Source organism: Dasypus novemcinctus, chromosome 11 (genome assembly GCF_030445035.2).
Source record: "Dasypus novemcinctus isolate mDasNov1 chromosome 11, mDasNov1.1.hap2, whole genome shotgun sequence".
Lineage (NCBI taxonomy): Eukaryota > Metazoa > Chordata > Mammalia > Cingulata > Dasypodidae > Dasypus > Dasypus novemcinctus.
The window spans coordinates 6681799-6698606 of NC_080683.1; the positions used below are offsets into that span (position 1 = coordinate 6681799).

At 42.7% G+C, this 16808-nt stretch overlaps 1 protein-coding gene across 2 annotated transcripts in view; it reads left to right on the top strand.

Moving 5' to 3' along the window:
- Positions 1-16808, top strand: part of BLTP3A (bridge-like lipid transfer protein family member 3A) — an 82943-nt gene that overhangs the window by 31044 nt on the left and 35091 nt on the right. For both annotated transcript variants that reach the window (XM_004462005.4, XM_058306597.1), the window contains exons 2-4: positions 15421-15583; positions 15685-15723; positions 16424-16515. In XM_004462005.4, the coding sequence (XP_004462062.3) occupies positions 15421-15583; positions 15685-15723; positions 16424-16515 (294 nt within the window). The remainder of the gene's footprint in view (positions 1-15420; positions 15584-15684; positions 15724-16423; positions 16516-16808) is intronic.

Here is a 16808-nt window from a genome sequence, read left to right on the forward strand (position 1 = left end):
TATAAGTTCATTCTGTAACAGGTGTGTTTTGGAGGGAATGGTTCAAAATATTAAGAGAAGGGTTTAGTAGAAGTGTGACTGTCCCATGAGGAGCCCGGAGTTCGTCCTCTGCTTCTGTCTCTTCCTGCCTCTGTCCCCAACCCAGAGCAGATAACCTCACATCCAAATCTCATGCTCTTTTCTTTAAAGCGGGGTATTTCCTCACAGGGGAAATTGTGACGATTAGTAGAGATAATGTTTCTAAGACCCTTAATTCAATGCGTGCGTGATGTAAAGTAAGCTTTTGTAGTTACTGCCATTTAGTAGTAGCATGGCTCCGCTATCCCAGTCAGGATGAGGCTTTTCCCTACGGTGGTATACAAAAATAAGGTTTTTCTTTTAAACAAATCAGTTTTATTGATGCATATTAATAAAGCATATAATTCGTCCAAAGTCTACAATTAGTGGTATTTGGTATAATCACATAGTTGTGCATTTTTCCCTTCAATCATTAGTAGAGCATTGTCATTATTTCAATAATAATGATAAACAAAAAAACAGACAAACAAGAAAACTCCTCACCTCTCAATCTCCCCTCCACTGTACATAGCTGATGTTTCTGGCTCTTCTATCCAAAGTGTATAATCAATGGCTTTTAGTATAATCACAATGTCGTACATTCATCATCCAAAAATTTTCAAACAATTTCATTACTCCAAAAGGAAAGACTCCACACTTCTTAGCATTCCTTCCTCAGATGTACATAATCACTAATCTCATTTCATCTTTATAAATTGATTTATATTTACATTTCATATAAATGTAATCATACAGTATGTACTTCTAGTGTGTTTTTAAAAATAATACTAAATCAGTTGACCAAAGAACGTTGATCTGGTCCAGCCTATAGGGTGAAAAGACAAAGTTACTTATTTTTTAAAGGTTTATTTTTTTTCATTTTTAAAGATTGATTGATTGATTGATTGATTGATTGATTTCTCTCCCCTTGCCCCTCACCCCAGTTGTCGGTTCTCTGTGTCTATTTTGCTGCGTCTTCTTTGTCTGCTTCTCTTGTTGTCAGTGGCACGGGAATCTGTGTTTCTCTTTGTTGCGTCTTCTTGTTGTGTCAGCTCTCCATGTGTGTGGCACCATTCCTGGGCAGGCTACACTTTGTTTCGCACTGGGCGGCTCTCCTTACGAGGCGCACTCCTTGCGCGTGGGGCTCCCCTACGCGGGGGACACGCCTGCGTGGCACGGCACTCCTTGTGTGCATCAGCACTGTGCATGGGCCAGCTGCACACGGGTCAAGGAGGCCCGGGGTTTGAACCGCGGACCTCCCATGTGGTAGACAGACGCCCTAACCACTGGACCAAGTGCGCCGCCAAGGTTTATTTTATATATGTATTTCTCCCTACCCTCTCGTTTGCAGTTGCTGTGTCTGTTCGTTGTGTGCTCATCTTCCTTTTTAGGAGGCACTGGGAACTGAACCTGGGGACCCAGGACCTCTCACGTGGGAAGGATATACCTAACTGCGTGAGCCACCTCCATTCCCAGCTTTGCTGAGCTCTCATAATGTTTTCCTCCTTATGTTTCTTGTTGCATCATGTTGTGCCAGCTTCACATGCCAGCCCATTGCATCAGGTTGCTGTCTCGCTCATCTTCTCTAAGAGGCACTGGGGACCAAATCTGGGACCTCCCGTGTGGTAGGCAGGAGCCCAATTGCTTGAGCCACATCTGCTTCCCCATAAGGTTATTTTTATTTTTATTTTTTTATTCTTTTAAAAAAGATTTATTTATTTATTTAATTCCCCCCTCCTCCGATTGTCTGTTCTCTGTGTCTATTTGCTGCGTCTTGTTTCTTTGTCCGCTTCTGTTGTCGTCAGCAGCATGGGAAGTGTGGGTGGCGCCATTCCTGGGCAGGCTGCACTTTCTTCTGTGCTGGGCGGCTCTCCTCATGGGGCGCACTCCTTGTGCGTGGGGCTCCCCTACGCGGGGGACACCCCTGCGTGGCACGGCACTCCTTGCGCTCATCAGCACTGCGCATGGGCCAGCTCCGCACGGGTCAAGGAGGCCCGGGGTTTGAACCGCAGACCTCCCATGTGGTAGACGGACGCCCTAACCACTGGGCCAAGTCCACTTCCCCATAAGGTTATTTTTAGCAGTTGCATCAGCTGAACCATCTTTACACTGTGTGGTGACTTAGATAAAGACGTTAGACTAGCGTTCCTCTTTGTCCAGGGATAGTGAAGGTGTTTGGGAAAAAAGGATTGCATATAGGAAATAGAGACTAAAGCAGGTAATCTTCTTCACTGTATAGAGATTCACTCCTCTGGTAGTCACAATTATATAATAAAATGAAATTTATGCACGCCCTTGCTTGTTCTTTTATGCCCTTTTCTTCAGTGTTCTTTTTGCTCCCCAATATTCTCTTTAATCACCCAGAAATGTGAAAGATCACTTCATCTGGGGCTTCCTCCACATTCAGGCAGGGAAGACAGGTCCTCCTGGGTTTTGTGCTGTTCCTGTGTGTGAGTGATGTTGCCAGGGGCAATGTGCCAGCAGGCCGGGCAGCCCGGCCTCAAGGGAGGTTATGTCCAGTCCTGGCTGGCTGGTCTTCACAAGTCATGAGAAAGGGCCTGTGTGAAGAAGGGTCAGGGCTTGCCTGCTTGGCAGACCCAGCAAGACTTGCAGGAGTGCAGCAGACCCATGGAGAAGTAGAAGTACTGTATATGTGCAGTAAGTACATATAATAGGTAAGTGATAGAAATCATAGACAAATATTATTATGAATATTTGCCATACAAAAATTATAGTGGGTAATACAATGAATAGCCATATAGTTGCCTCCCAACTTGAGAAATAAACATTATCCACATAATTGAAGCCCCCTGTGGACCCCTTCCTATTTATATACCCCTTTCCCCCCCACAGATAGGTGCTTTCCTGAATTTGTTATCCTGCCAGTACATTCCTGGCCTCAGGTCACGGGAATGTACAGGCATGTTTATAAACTTCTAAAAAGAATTTTCACTATCCTTAAAAATGATTAAATAGGCTTTTTATGTAGTACCATTTTAGGCACTATAGAAAAAATTGCTCTTGTATGTCATGAACTCATAGTCCATGAAAAAAGAAACATTCCCTCCCTGCCCCCCCAGTTGTCTGTTCTCTGTGTCCATTTGCTGTGTGTTCTTCTGTGTCCCCTTCTGTCCTTATCAGCAGCATCGGGAATCTGTGTTTCTTTCTGTTGCATCATCTTGTTGTGTCAGCTCTCCGTGTGTGCAGCACCATTCCTGGGCAGGCTGCGCTTTCTTTCGTGCTGCATGTCTCTCCTTATGGGGCGCACTCCTTGCGCGTGGGGCTCCCCTACGCTGGGGACACCCCTGTGTGGCAGGGCACTCCTTGCACGCATCAGCACTGCGCGTGGGCCAGCTCATCACACGGGTCAAGGAGGCCCAGGGTTTGAACCACGGAACTCCCATGTGGTAGACGGATGCCCTAACCACTGGGCCAAGTCCACTTCCCTACATTATTTATTCACTCCTATGTTCTTTCTAATTTAGTCATGATTTCTATAATTTTTTTCTTTTGTTTTGAAATCTTTGAATCACCTAATTTCTGAACTTTTCCAACTCTGATTTGGTTTGTTCTTCTGTTTTATATCATTTTCCTAAAATTATAACTTTTAAAATTGGACTTTATAGTTATGTATATGTATATACATATACACACATGTATGATTTTTTTTTAAAACATGTGGGACCAAGTGTGAATGAAATGACGATGAATAATCTGCTAGTTCTTGCTACCATTATAGTGGCGAGGCAGATGGTATAGAGAAACTAGCATGGGCTTCAGGGCAGCCAGGTCTTTTTTTAATCAATTGTATTGATACATATTAATAAAGCATGCAATCCATCCAAAGTGTACAATCAGTTGTATTTGATATTGTCACATAGCTGTGCATTATTCATTTCAGTCATTATTAGAGAATTTTCATTATTTCGGTAATAATAATTGTAAACAAAAACCAGTCAAAACAAATAAACAAGAAAATTTTTTACCTCTCAATCTCTGTTTTCCCTGCTATTCATAGCTTCTCTTCCTGGCTCTTCTTGCACATTTTATTTATTTAGCAGTTTCATTGAGATTTATTCATATACCATATGACCTATCTAAAGTATATAATCAATGGCCTTAGTATAATCACAGTGTTGTGCATTCATCACCACAAAAATTTTAGAACCATTATTCCAAAAAGAAAAACTCCATACCCCTTAGCATGCTGTCCCCAGCCTTATATAACCAGAAATCTAATTTTATAAATTGATTTACATTTTATATAAATGGAATCATGTAATTTGTTACGCAATATATTTAGTTCATAATAACGCAATCATACAGTATTTGTCCTTTTGTGTCTGGCTTGCTTCACTCAACATAATGTCCTCCAGGTTCATTCATGCTGCCATACTCTTCATGGCTTCTTCTCTTCTTACAGCTGCCTAATATTCCATCATGTGTATATACCACAGTTTGTTTATCCATTCATCAGTTGGTGAACACCTGGGTGGTTTCATCTTTTGGCAGTCGTGAATAATGCTGCTATTAACATCGTTGTGCAGATGTCTGTTTGTGTCACTGCTCTCATTTCTTCTGGATGTATAATCAGTAGTGGTATTGCTAATCAGTCCTCCACAGTGACTGTATTATTCTTCATTACCACCAACAGTAAGTAAGGGTTCCTATCTGAAACGCTCCACCCACCTGGAGATGTGTTGTCCTCTCCAACAGTTGTAGTTCTCTGTCTTTCTAATAGTGCCCATTCTGATAGGTGTGAAATGATATCACATTGTAGTTTTGATTTGCATTTCCCTAATCTTTAATGATGTTGAACATTTCTTCATGTGTTTTTTGCCATTTGTATTTCTTCTTTCGACAAATGTCTACTCAACTCTTTTGCCCATTTTTTAATAAAGTCATTTGTCTTTTTATTGTTGAGTTGTAACATCTCTTTACTTTTTAAGATTTATTTATTTATTTCTCTCCCCTTCCCCCTCCCCACCCCGGTTGTCTGTTCTCTGTGTCTATTTGCTGCGTCTTCTTTGTCCACTTCTCTTGTTGTCAGTGGCACGGGAATCTGTGTTTCTTTTTGTTGCGTCATCTTGTTGTCTCAGCTCTCCGTGTGTGTAGCACCATTCCTGGGCAGGCTGCGCTTTCTTTTGCACTGGGCGACTCTCCTTACGGGGCGCACTCCTTGCGCGTGGGGCTCACCTACGCGGGGGACACCCCTGCGTGGCAGGGCACTCCTTGCACGCATCAGCAGTGCGCATGGGCCAGCTCCACACGGGTCAAGGAGGCCCGGGGTTTGAACCGCAGACCTCCCATGTGGTAGACGGACACCCTAACCACTGGGCCAAGTCCGCCACCTGTAACATCTCTTTATATGTCATAGATTAATAACCCTTATTGGACATGTGATTTCCAATTGTTTTCTCCCATTAGGTTGGCTGCTTCTTCACCCTTTTGTCAAAGTCCTATGAAGTGCAAAAATGTTTAATTTTGAGGAGGTCCCATTTATCTATTTTTTCTTTTGTGACTTGGGCTTTGGATATATCTTTTAGCATTGTTTTGTAGTTTTCTGCATATAGGATCCTGTACTTCTTTGGTTAAAATGATTTCTAGGTATTTGAGTGTTTTTGTTGCTATTGTAAATGAAAATTTCCCCCTGATTTCCTCCTCAGATTGTTCAATACTAGTATACAAAAACATTACTGATTTTTGCGTGTTGATCTTCTATCCTGCCAGTTTGTTGAACTCATTAGTGCAAGTAGCTTTGTTGTAGACATTTCTGAATTTTCAAAATATAGGATCACGTCATCTGTAAATAGTGAGAGTTTTATTCCTCTTTTTCTATTTGGATGCCTTTTTTTTCCTTGTCTAATTGCTCTAGCTAGAACTTCTAGTATAATATTGAATAACAGTGGTGACAGTGAGCATCCTTGTCTTGTTCCCAATCTTAGAAGGAAAGCTTTCAACCTTTCCCCATTGAGTATGATGTTGTCTGTGAGGTTTTCATATATGCCTTTTATCACATTGAGGAATTTTCCTTCTGTTCCTATCTTTCTAAGTGTTTTTATCAAGAAAGGATACTGGATTTTTGTTGAAAGTCTTTTCTGCATCGATGGAGATGATGAATTGTGTGTTTTTTTTCCCTTCGGTTAATGTGGTATAATACAGTGATTGATTTTCTCATGTTGGACCAGCCTTGCATACCAGGAATAAATCCTACTTGATTGTGATGTATAAGTCTTTTGATATGCTGTTGGATTCTATTTGCAAGTATTTTGTTAAGAACTTTTGCATTTATGTTTACTAGAGCGATTGGTCTGTAATTTTCTTTTCTTGTAGTGTTTTTATCTGACTTTGGTATTAGGGTGATGTTGATTTCATAAAAGGTGTTGGGTAACTTTTCCCTCTTCTTAAGTTTTTTTGGAGGAGTTTAAACAGGAATGATGTTAATTCTCCTTGAAATGCTTGGTAGAATTCCTGTGAAGCCGTCTGGTCCTGAACTTTTATTTGTTGAGAGATTTTTGATGACAGAGTCAATCTTTTGAAATGTGATTGGTTTGTTAAGTTCTTGTATTTCTTGTAGCATCTGTGTAGGTTGTTTGTGCATTTATAGTCATTGGTCCATTTCATCTAGGTCAGGGGTTCTTACCCTTTTTTGTGCCTTGGACCGCTTTGCCCGTCAGATAAAAACCACGGACCACTTCTCAGAATGTAGCAAAAGATAGTTTTATGACCCCCACATCAGTGTATTTTAAATTAAATTTTAATATTATTCAAAATTATGTTTTACAACTTTCCCATAATTTCAGTACTTGATAACCTAATATGGTTCAACATTTGTTCAAAGGGTCATTTTCGGCAAACATTTAAAAATTCCTGTTTTCCCACAGCATCATAAGACCATCTCCGCCATCCTTACCAACCTTTTTGCAGGCAGTTTTCCACTGCACTCAGAGCATGCTACATAAGAATAAAAATCATACCAAGTCCACACTGTACTGTGTATTATTTAGTAAATATATCACATCTGCACCAACATGTCACCACAAGAATAGAGCTTTTAAAAGTTTTCAGTTCAAGCTCATGGACCCCCTGACAAGGGATCCGTGGATTTCTGATTAAGAACCTCTGATCTAGGTCGTCTAGTTTGTTGGGATACAGTTTCTCATAATTATCCTCTTTTTATTTCTGTGAGATCAGTTGTAACTTTCTCCCTTTCATTTATGATTTTATTTATTTGCATCTTCTCTCCTTTTTAGTCTAGGTAGGGGTTTCTCAATTTTATTGATCTTCTCAAAGAACCAGCTTTTGGTTTTGTTGACTTTCTCAATTTTCTTTTGTTCTCAATTTCATTTCTTTCTGCTCTAATCTTTATTATTAATATTTCCTTCCTCTGCTTGCTTTGGGATTTGTTTGCTGTTCTTAATCTAGTTTCTTCAGTTGTCAGATCTTTGATTTTAGCTCTTTCTTCTTTTTTAATATAGGTGTTTAGGGCTTTAAATTTCCCTCTCTCAAGACTACGTTTGCTTTATCCCATAAGTTTTGATAAGTTGTGTTCTTGTTTCATTTGCCTCAATATATTTACTGATTTCACTTGCAGTTTCTTCTTTGACCCTCTCATTATTTAGGAGTGTGTTGTTTAGGTGCTACACTTTTGCAGATTTTCCTCTTTAGTATTATTGATTTCCAGTGTCATTCCATTATGATCTGAAAAGGTGCTTTGTATAATTTCAGTCTTTTTATTTATTGAGAGCTGCAGTTTGGCCTAATGTGGTCTATCCTGGATAAAGATCCGTGGGCACTTGAGAAGACTATAACCTGCTGAGTTTGGGTGCAACGTTCCGTGTGTGTCTGTTAGGTCTATCATATTGTTCAAATTCTCTGTTTCCTTGTTCATCTTCTGTCTAGTTCTGTCTAATATTGTGAGTGGTGTGTTGAAGTCTCCAACTATTATTGTAGAGATGTCTGTTTCTCCCTTCAGTTTTGCCAGAGTTTGCTCGTGTATTTTGGAGTATCCTGGTTAAGTACCTAGAAATTTATGGCTGTTACATTTTCCTGGTGAATTGTCCCTTTTATTAATATATAATGGCCTTCTGTATCTCATCATTTTTTTGTATTTAAAGGCTGTTTTGTCCAATACTAATATAGCTACCCTTGCTCTTGTTTGGTTACTATTTGCATGGAGTATCTTTTTCAAGCCTTTCACTTTCAGCCGGTTTGTATCTCTGGGTCTGTGCAACATATGGGTGGCTCGTGTTTGCTTGTTTGTTTTAATCCATTCTGTCAGCCTGTATCTTTAGATTGGGAAGTTTAATCCATTCACATTCAGTGATATTACTGTAAATGCATTATTTACTTCTTCCATTTTATTCTTTGTTTTTCATATGTCTTATCTTATTTTCGTCTTTTTACTCTTTTGGTTATCCTTTCTGCTTGTCTTTCTTTTATTCCCTCCTTCAAGCCTTTTTCTTTCAGGCTCTAAGGCTCCCTTTAATATTTCCTGCAAAGGTGGATTCTTCACGAACTTTCTTAGTTTCTATTTGTGAATATTTTATATTCACCTTCATATTTGAAGGACAGTTTTGCTGGATAAAGAATTCCTGCCTGGCAGTTTTTCTCTTTCAGTATCCTGATTGTATTATACTACTGTCTTCTCGCCTCTATGGTTTCTCATGAGAAGTCCACACTATGTCTTACTGGGCACCCCTTGTATGTGATGGTTTGTTTTTCCTTTGCCACTCTTCGAATTTTCTCTTTATATTTGATGTTTGACATTCTTTTTAGTGTATGTTTTGGAGTAGGTCTATTTGGATTCATTCTGATTGGGGTATGCTATGCTGCTTTGTCACGTAAGTTTATTTATTTCATGTTGGGAAAATTTCAGCTATTTTTTCCTCAAATACTCTTTTTGCCCCCTTTCCCCTTCTTTTCCTTCTGGAACTCGCCTAACATGTATGTTGTTGTGTTTCATGTTGTTATTTAACTCCCTGAGCCCCTATTCAATTTTGTCCATTCTTTTCTCTCTTCAATTTCAGCTGTTCTGTCTTCTCTATCACTTATTCTTTTTTTTAACTTTTTATTGTTTTTTGAAGATATGTAGATCACAAAAAGCGTTACATTAAAAAATACACCCCCCCCCCCCCCGCCCCAGTCCTCCCACATCAACAACCTCTTTCATCAGTGTGGCACATTCATTGCATTTGGTGAATACATTTTGGAGCACTGCTGCACAGCAACCTTCCCTGGCAGCCTGCTGCCCTCTGGGTGGTAACAGTCAGTCTAGGTCGGTGGAGTGGGAGATTGGGAGGGTCTTATCTCTTTAGTCCTGACTTCTGAAGTCAGGTTCTGGCTCCCAAGGCAAACAGTGGCCCAACCCCACCCGGACTGCAAGGGCTCCTGGGCCACAGCAGACCAGTATATGTGCGCCAAAAGCTGGGTCAGCCTTAGGCTGTGTTCTTCTCTCTCCCCTTTCCTGGGGAGGTAGATCCCTGGGGCCCCCTTTGTTTGTAGCAGTGGGCCCAGAAGCCTGATTATTTAGAAGTGCAGCAGTAACAGCTGCCGCTTCTAACGCAACATTATTTGGTTGCAATTCTTTTCCTTTGTCCCTCTCTCTTCTGGGCGGTGTCCAGCCTTCCCCTAGTGTCCTAAACCTTAGAAGATTTTTTCCCCAGATGGTTTCTGCCTGTCCTCTATATATTTTTCTGGGAGAGAAGAGAGTCCTGTGTCTTTCTATTCTGTCATCTTACTGGAAGTTTCCACGTAAATGTTTTTACTATATCTTTAGGCATTCTGTCATGCTTTCATTTGTCTGGATGGCTGTAATATGCTCCTTATTCTCTCTTTTTAAAATGTAGCTTTTCTGTTTGTTTTTTACTTGAATGTGAATTTAATTTTCCTGAACATTTGAAGAGACTTCTTTCAGATAGCTTTTCTAGCTAACTAGCTCCCTCTTATGTTGTTTTCAAGTAAAATATAACAGCTTGCTTTTTGAGATATCCTGGTCCTTTTCCTTTCCCCACTTTTGTTTGGGCTACCTCTTTCCTTCATTTCTTTTGTCCCTATCTTGTTTAATTTTTTAATTTTATTTTAAATATTTATTTATTTATTTCTCTCCCCTCCCCCCCACCCCAGTTGTCTGTTCTCTGTGTCTATTTGCTGCGTGTTCTTCTTTGTCTGCTTCTGTTGTTGTCAGTGGCATGGGAATCTGTGTTTCTTTTTGTTGCGTCATTTTGTTGTGTCAGATCTCCACGTGTGCAGTGCCATTCTTGGGCAGGCTGCACTTTCTTTTCGCGCTGGGCGGCTCTCCTTATGGGGCATACTCCTTGTGCGTGGGGCTCCCCTACGCGGGGACATCCCTGTGTGGCAGGGTACTCCTTGTGCACATCAGCTCTGTGCGTGCGCCAGCTGCACACGGGTCAAGGAGGCCTGGGGTTTGAACCGTGGACCTCCCATGTGGTAGACGGACGCCCTAACCACTGGGCCAAGTCTGCTTCCTTATCTTGTTTAATTTTGATTCCACTACTAGTAGTTCCCTCTCATTGTGGAGCTCTGTCATAGAAAGGAGCCTTGTAAGAGTGTTTTGTGAGTTTATAGGGCTAGACTGCTCCAGCCCCTCTAAGCCTTACTAGGGACCCATCTCAGTGGATAAAACCCCTCACAGTTTTAGTTGATATCCTCACATTGGTCCCCTTGGCTTTTTTTTTTTTTATATTTTCCCCTCCCCTCCGTGGCTTTTTGCATGCTGTCTGCTCTCTGTGTCCATTTGCTGTGTGTTCTTCTGTGTCTGTATTTATTTTTATTTTATTTTCTCTCCCCCCTTGCAGCTTGCTTGCTGTCTGCTCTCTGTGTCCATTTGCTGCATGCTCTTCTGTGGTTTTTGTTTTGTTTTTTTGCTTGTCTCCCTTTTTTGTTGTTGTTGCATCACCTTTCTGAGTCGGCTCTCCAGGTCTCCGTGGTGCTTGCAGGCTGGGCGGCTCTCTGCGGCGTGCGGGCGAGCCTGTCTTCACAAGGAGACCCCGGGACACGAACCCAGGGCCTCCCATATGGTAGACGGAGCCCAACTGATTGAGCCACAGCCGCTTCTCCCCTTGGCTTTCTTTTGAATACTCGTTCAGTATTTTGGGATTCTTCTGTTCTCAGATCTGTCAGATGCCCTATTGCTTCCCACTTTGTTGTGCTCAACTGATATTTTCTTTATGGTTACCATCGGGCTCACATTTAACCTCCTGAATCTTTAACAAACTTATTTGCTTTGATAACTTAACTTCAATAGCATACATACTCTATGACCCTATAACTTTCTGTTCTTCCACCTTATGTAGTTCTTGTCATCAGTTACACTTTTATACATTATGAGTCCAAAACCATTAATTTTTTATAACATTTTTAAAAATTATTGTTATTAATCTCTCTCCTCCTTCCCCTTCCCCCAGTTGTTTGCTCTCTGTGTCCATTTGCTGTGTGTTCTTCTGTGTCTGCTTTTTAAAAAATTCTTGTCAGTGGCACCCAGAATCTGTGTTTCTTTTTGTTGCGTCATCTTGCTGTGTCAGCTCTCCGTGTGTGTGGCGCTATTCCTGGGCAGGCTGCACTTTTTCCGTGCTGGGCCATTCTCCTTACGGGGCGCACTCCTTGTGCATTGGGCTCCCCTACGCGGGGTATACCCCTGTGTGGCACGGCACTCCTTGCGCATTAGCACTGCCCTTGGGCCAGCTCATCACATGGGTCAGGAGGCCCTGGGTTTGAACATTGGACCTACCATGTGGTAGGTGGATGCCCTAACCATTGGGCCAAATCTGCTTCCCTGTTAATATTTTTTATTGTCTTTTTTTTAAAGATATGTAGGTTACAAAAAATGTTACATTAAAAAATATAAGAGGTGGTGGACTTGGCCCAGTGGTTAGGGCATCCGTCTACCACATGGGAGGTCCGTGTTCAAACCCTGAGCCTCCTTGACCCGTGTGGAGCTGGCCCATGCACAAAGCTGATGCGCGCAAGGAGACCCTGCCACACTGGGGTGTCCCTACGTAGGGGAGCCCCACGCACAAGGAGTGCGCCCCATAAGGAGAGCCACCCAGTACGAAAGAAAGTACAGCCTGCCCAGTAATGGTGCTGCACACACGGAGAACTAACACAACAAGACGACGCAACAAAAAGAAACACAGATTCCCGTGCTGCTGACAACAACAGAAGTGGGCAAAGAAGACTCAGCAAATAGACACAGAGAACAGATAACTGGGGTGGGGGGGGAAGGGGAGAGAAATAAATAAATCTTTAAAAAATATATAAGAGGTTCCCATATACCCCCCCTTCTACCCCCCCGCCCTCCTCTCACATCAACAACCTCTTTCATCATTGTGGCACATTCATTGCATTTGGTGAATACATTTTGGAGCACTGCTCACCCAATGGATTATAGTTTACATTGTAGTTTACACTCTCCCCCAGTCCATTCAGTGGGTTATGGCAGGATATATAATGTCCAGCATCTGTCCCTGCAGTATCATTTAGGACAATTCCAAGTCCCAAAAATGCCCCCACATCACATCTTTTTTTTTTTTTTTAAGATTTATTTTTTATTTATTTCTCTCCCCTTCTCCCTCCGCAGTTGTCTGCTTTCTGCGTCCATTCGCTGTGTGTTCTCCTGTGTCCACTTGTGTCAGTGGCACTGGACTCTGCGTCTTGTTTTGTTGCATCATCTTGCTGCGTCAGTTCTCCGTGTGTGCGGTGCCATTCCTGGGCAGGCTGCACTTTCTTTTGCACTCGGCGGCTCTCCTTACAGGGCATACTCCTTGTGCATGGGGCTCCCTTACCCTGGGGACACCCCTGCATGGCACAGCACTCCTTGCGCGCATTAGCGCGTGGGCCATCTCATCACATGGGCCAGGAGGCCCTGGGTTTGAACATTGGACCTCCCATTTGGTAGGCGGATGCCGTATCCATTGGGCCAAATCTGCTTCCCTCCTTTAGTTCTTTATCAATGTTTTCCTTAAGCTCTGAGCCTATTTAGGTCCATTGTTTTATTTTATTTTATTATTTCATTTTTAAAATTTTTGAAAGATTTTTTAAAAAATTTCACCCCTTTCCCCATCCTTTGAAATGGCTCCCTCTTCTGTTTGCTCTCTTTGCTTGTCTTCTCTAGGAGGTACTGGGAACTGAACCCAGAACCTCCTACATGGGAGGCAAGTGCCCATCTGCCACATCCTCTCCCTGCTGGCTGCAATGTCTGCTGATTATGACATTTGCTGATTGCGGCAATTGTGGCACCTGCTGTTTGCGGAGTCTTTTGGTTGCGGCATTTGATCATTGTCTTTGGGAGGCACTAGGAACTGAAAATGGGACCTCCAATGTGGGAGACAGGTGCCCAACTGCGTGAGCCACATCCACTCCCCTAGGGCCATTTTTTAAAGTGTTAGTTTAGACTGTCCCAGGTCTGGTCTTGTCCTTCATTAATAGTTTCTAATACTTTATTTTTTCCCTTTGTCTGTGCCATCACTTCCTGTTTCATTGTATGTTTTATAATCTTTTGTTATTTTAATGTTGTGTTGTCACTGGAATTAAAACTCTGAAACTTCTGTTCTTTAAGCTTGTATCCACTTAGTATTATGACAGAGCTTTCATTGATTTCTAGGAGCTAGTCCTCCCTCCTCCCCACCCCACCCAAAAAAAAGAAGATGGGAAAAAAAGAAAACACCCTTTCCCGTCTTTGCATCTTGACCTGCACAAGTGCTCTTTTTCAGTGCTTAGTCCTACAGTGAGTTTAGAGAACAGCTTGTAGGTGCCTCCCTGGTCCTTTCTGCATATTCATCCTGTCTTAGGCTTGCACACGTGGCCCTAGGAATTCCCCTATGCATGTGATTCCAAGTGTCTTCTCTTCCCTAAGGAGTAGTTTCCTCATGGCCCTGGGCACTGTGCTCGCTATCCTGCCCCAGGCAGCCACTCTGCACCTTCCCCACGGCATTCTGTGGGAGAGCACTGTGTGCTACCTTCCACACGCAAGGCAGGTTCTGGAACAGTGAGTCCTTGGGTTCACCACCAAAGGCACTGGGCCAGGCACACATATTTCTAGTGTGTGCGTGAGGGTTACTCTCTTCTCTCCAGAACCAGGAACAGAGATCCACACTGGGAATGTGGGGTGCCTCTGCCCTAGTGGTGAGGGGTGGGTAGGAGCCAGCATGGGCGTCGTGAGATCCGACCACTTTTTTGAAATGTTTTTCTTGATTTGGCACTTGCCTTGTTACTGTAGTCCTTTAAGTGTCTTCCGGAGCTCTGAGAAAGATGTTTCTGCCACTTCTTGTTGATTGTTCAAAGCTTCCTTGGGGGGATGGAAACTTTTTTTTTTTTTAAGATTTATTATTTATTTATTTCTCTCCCTTTTCCCACCTCCCCAGTTGTTTCTGTCCATTCACTGCATTTTCTTCTGTGTCCACTTGTATTCTTGTAGCGGCACCCGGAATCTCTGTCTCTTTCTGTTGTGTCATCTTGCTGTGTCAGCTCTCCGTGTGTGTGGCGCCACTGGGCAGGCTGCACTTTTTTCATGCAGGGCAGGTCTCCTTACGGGGCGCACTCCTTGTGTGGGGGAGTCCCCTACATGATGGACACCCCTGCGTGGCACGGCAGTCCTTGCGTGCATCAGCACTGCGTGTGGGCCAGCTCATTACATGGGTTAGGAGGCCCTGGGTTTGAACCCTGTACCTCCCATGTGGTAGGCGGATGCTCTATCTGTTGAGCCAAATTTGCTTCCCACATGGAACCTTGAAGCTTCTCACTTTCCATCTTAATTGGAACCTAGTTTTGCTTTAAATGTTATCCCTGGGTTTTTGTTTTGCAGTCTAGTTGCTCTGTCTGCTTTTATGTGGGGATTTGTGAATATCCAAATGCTGTGCTGCCACTGCTACAGATATTTTCCCAGAATCCCCAATCATCATTTCTTAATTTGGACAGTGACACAATTATAAGGTGGGTGATAGATCTCACCCAGATGGTATAAAGACAGTGTAGTCGTTAGTCAATATTTGTTCTTTTTTTTTTTTTTTAATTTTTATTCCCCCCTGAAAGATGGCTCCCTCATCTGTCTGCTCATCTTCTTTTTAGGAGGCACTGGAAACTGAACCCATGACTTCCCATGTGGGAGGCAAGTGCCCAACCGCTTAAGCCATTGTAGCTCGTTGCAGCTCATCTTTCTTTAGGAGGCATCAGGAACTGAACTTGGGACCTTGCATGTGGGAGGCAGGTGCCCAATTGCTTGAGCCACTTCCTCTCCTCCCAATATTTGTTTTTTAACTTTCTCTTTTCTCCAAAATCAGAAGTGTTATCAGCTATATCCATTTATCAGATTCCCATGGAAGTAATAACTTATCATCATCTTTCTAGGTTCACTAAGAATCTTTCTCCGGACAAAATCAACTTGAGCACCCTGAAAGGGGAGGGTCAGCTGACCAACCTGGAGCTGGATGAAGAGGTTCTACAGAATGTGCTGGAGCTGCCCACCTGGTTGGCCATCACGCGGGTCTACTGCAACAGGGCCTCCATCCGGGTGAGAATGGGGGTCAGAGTGCTGCTGTGCTCTGCGACGTGCAGGCCCGCCTTCTGGAGGGCCAGTTCCCACAGCTCTGAGTCTTTGCTTTCCTCTTTCAGATCCAGTGGACAAAGTTGAGGACACACCCAATTTGCTTGGTAATGGCCTTTCTTGATTGTAAATAATCAAACAGGGATGACTGGGGTAGGTTTTTAAAATATTGAGAGAAGTTAGAGAGGAGTCCTGATAAGCTATCCCTTTTGGGAATGTTGGGTGCTCTGACTGGCCCCATAGGCTCTTCTGTGAGGTAGAATTTAACTTGTCTGGGCTTATGCTACTGCTGCGTTGCAGTATGGGAATTGGCACTGAGGCACAAGACCCAGAGCTTGGAGCCTTTTGAGAAAGCTTTAATGTCAAGGCTTTACCCTTATATTTTCTTATTTACCCTTGGTCTCCTGACAGATGAAAATTTGACCCTTTGTTCATGTGGACTATTGGGTGATTATCAGCTGAAAGGCCTCTGGGAACTGAGTGATGCAAATGCTTATCCCAAAGACTGGAATCCCTAGGAACTGTAATATCCCTGTATCTTGGATTTGTCTTTTACCTTTCTGCTGTGAGCATGTTTGTCATGGGGTCTGCTTCTAAAGGAAATGAAAGGGAGGAAATGAGGCCTCCCTTTGAATTTCAGTTGGTTCATTCATTATTTCAAGAGACATTTATTGTCCATTTGCTCTGGGCCATGCACGTGACTAGACACTGGAGCACAGAGATGAATAAGATGCAGTCTGTGCTGTTTCCCTTTGTGCTGTGTGTGTTTTTGTGCAGACATTTAGTTTTCCATGACGTTTATTTCAGTGTCTGGACAAGGTAGAGGTGGAGATGAAAACGTGTGAGGAGCCTCGGCCCCCCAATGGGCAGTCTCCCATTGCCCTGGCTTCAGGACAGAGGTGAGTAGCTTTGAGCTCTATTATTTCCAACATATTAACTGCTCCAGACTGCCTTTTAAATTTGAAAAACTCAATTCAACTCAACTTTTTATTATGGAAATCCTCAAAACATACTCTAAAATAGAAGGATTAGTATAATGAACCCTCATGTATCTAAGATCTAACTTCAGCGTTATCAACATTTTGCCATTCTTTTTTCATCTTTCCCCTGCCTCCTTTTGTGTTGTGTGTGTGTGGTATGACTGTAAAGCAAATCCCAGACACTGTATGAGTCTCCCTGTAAATACTACTGT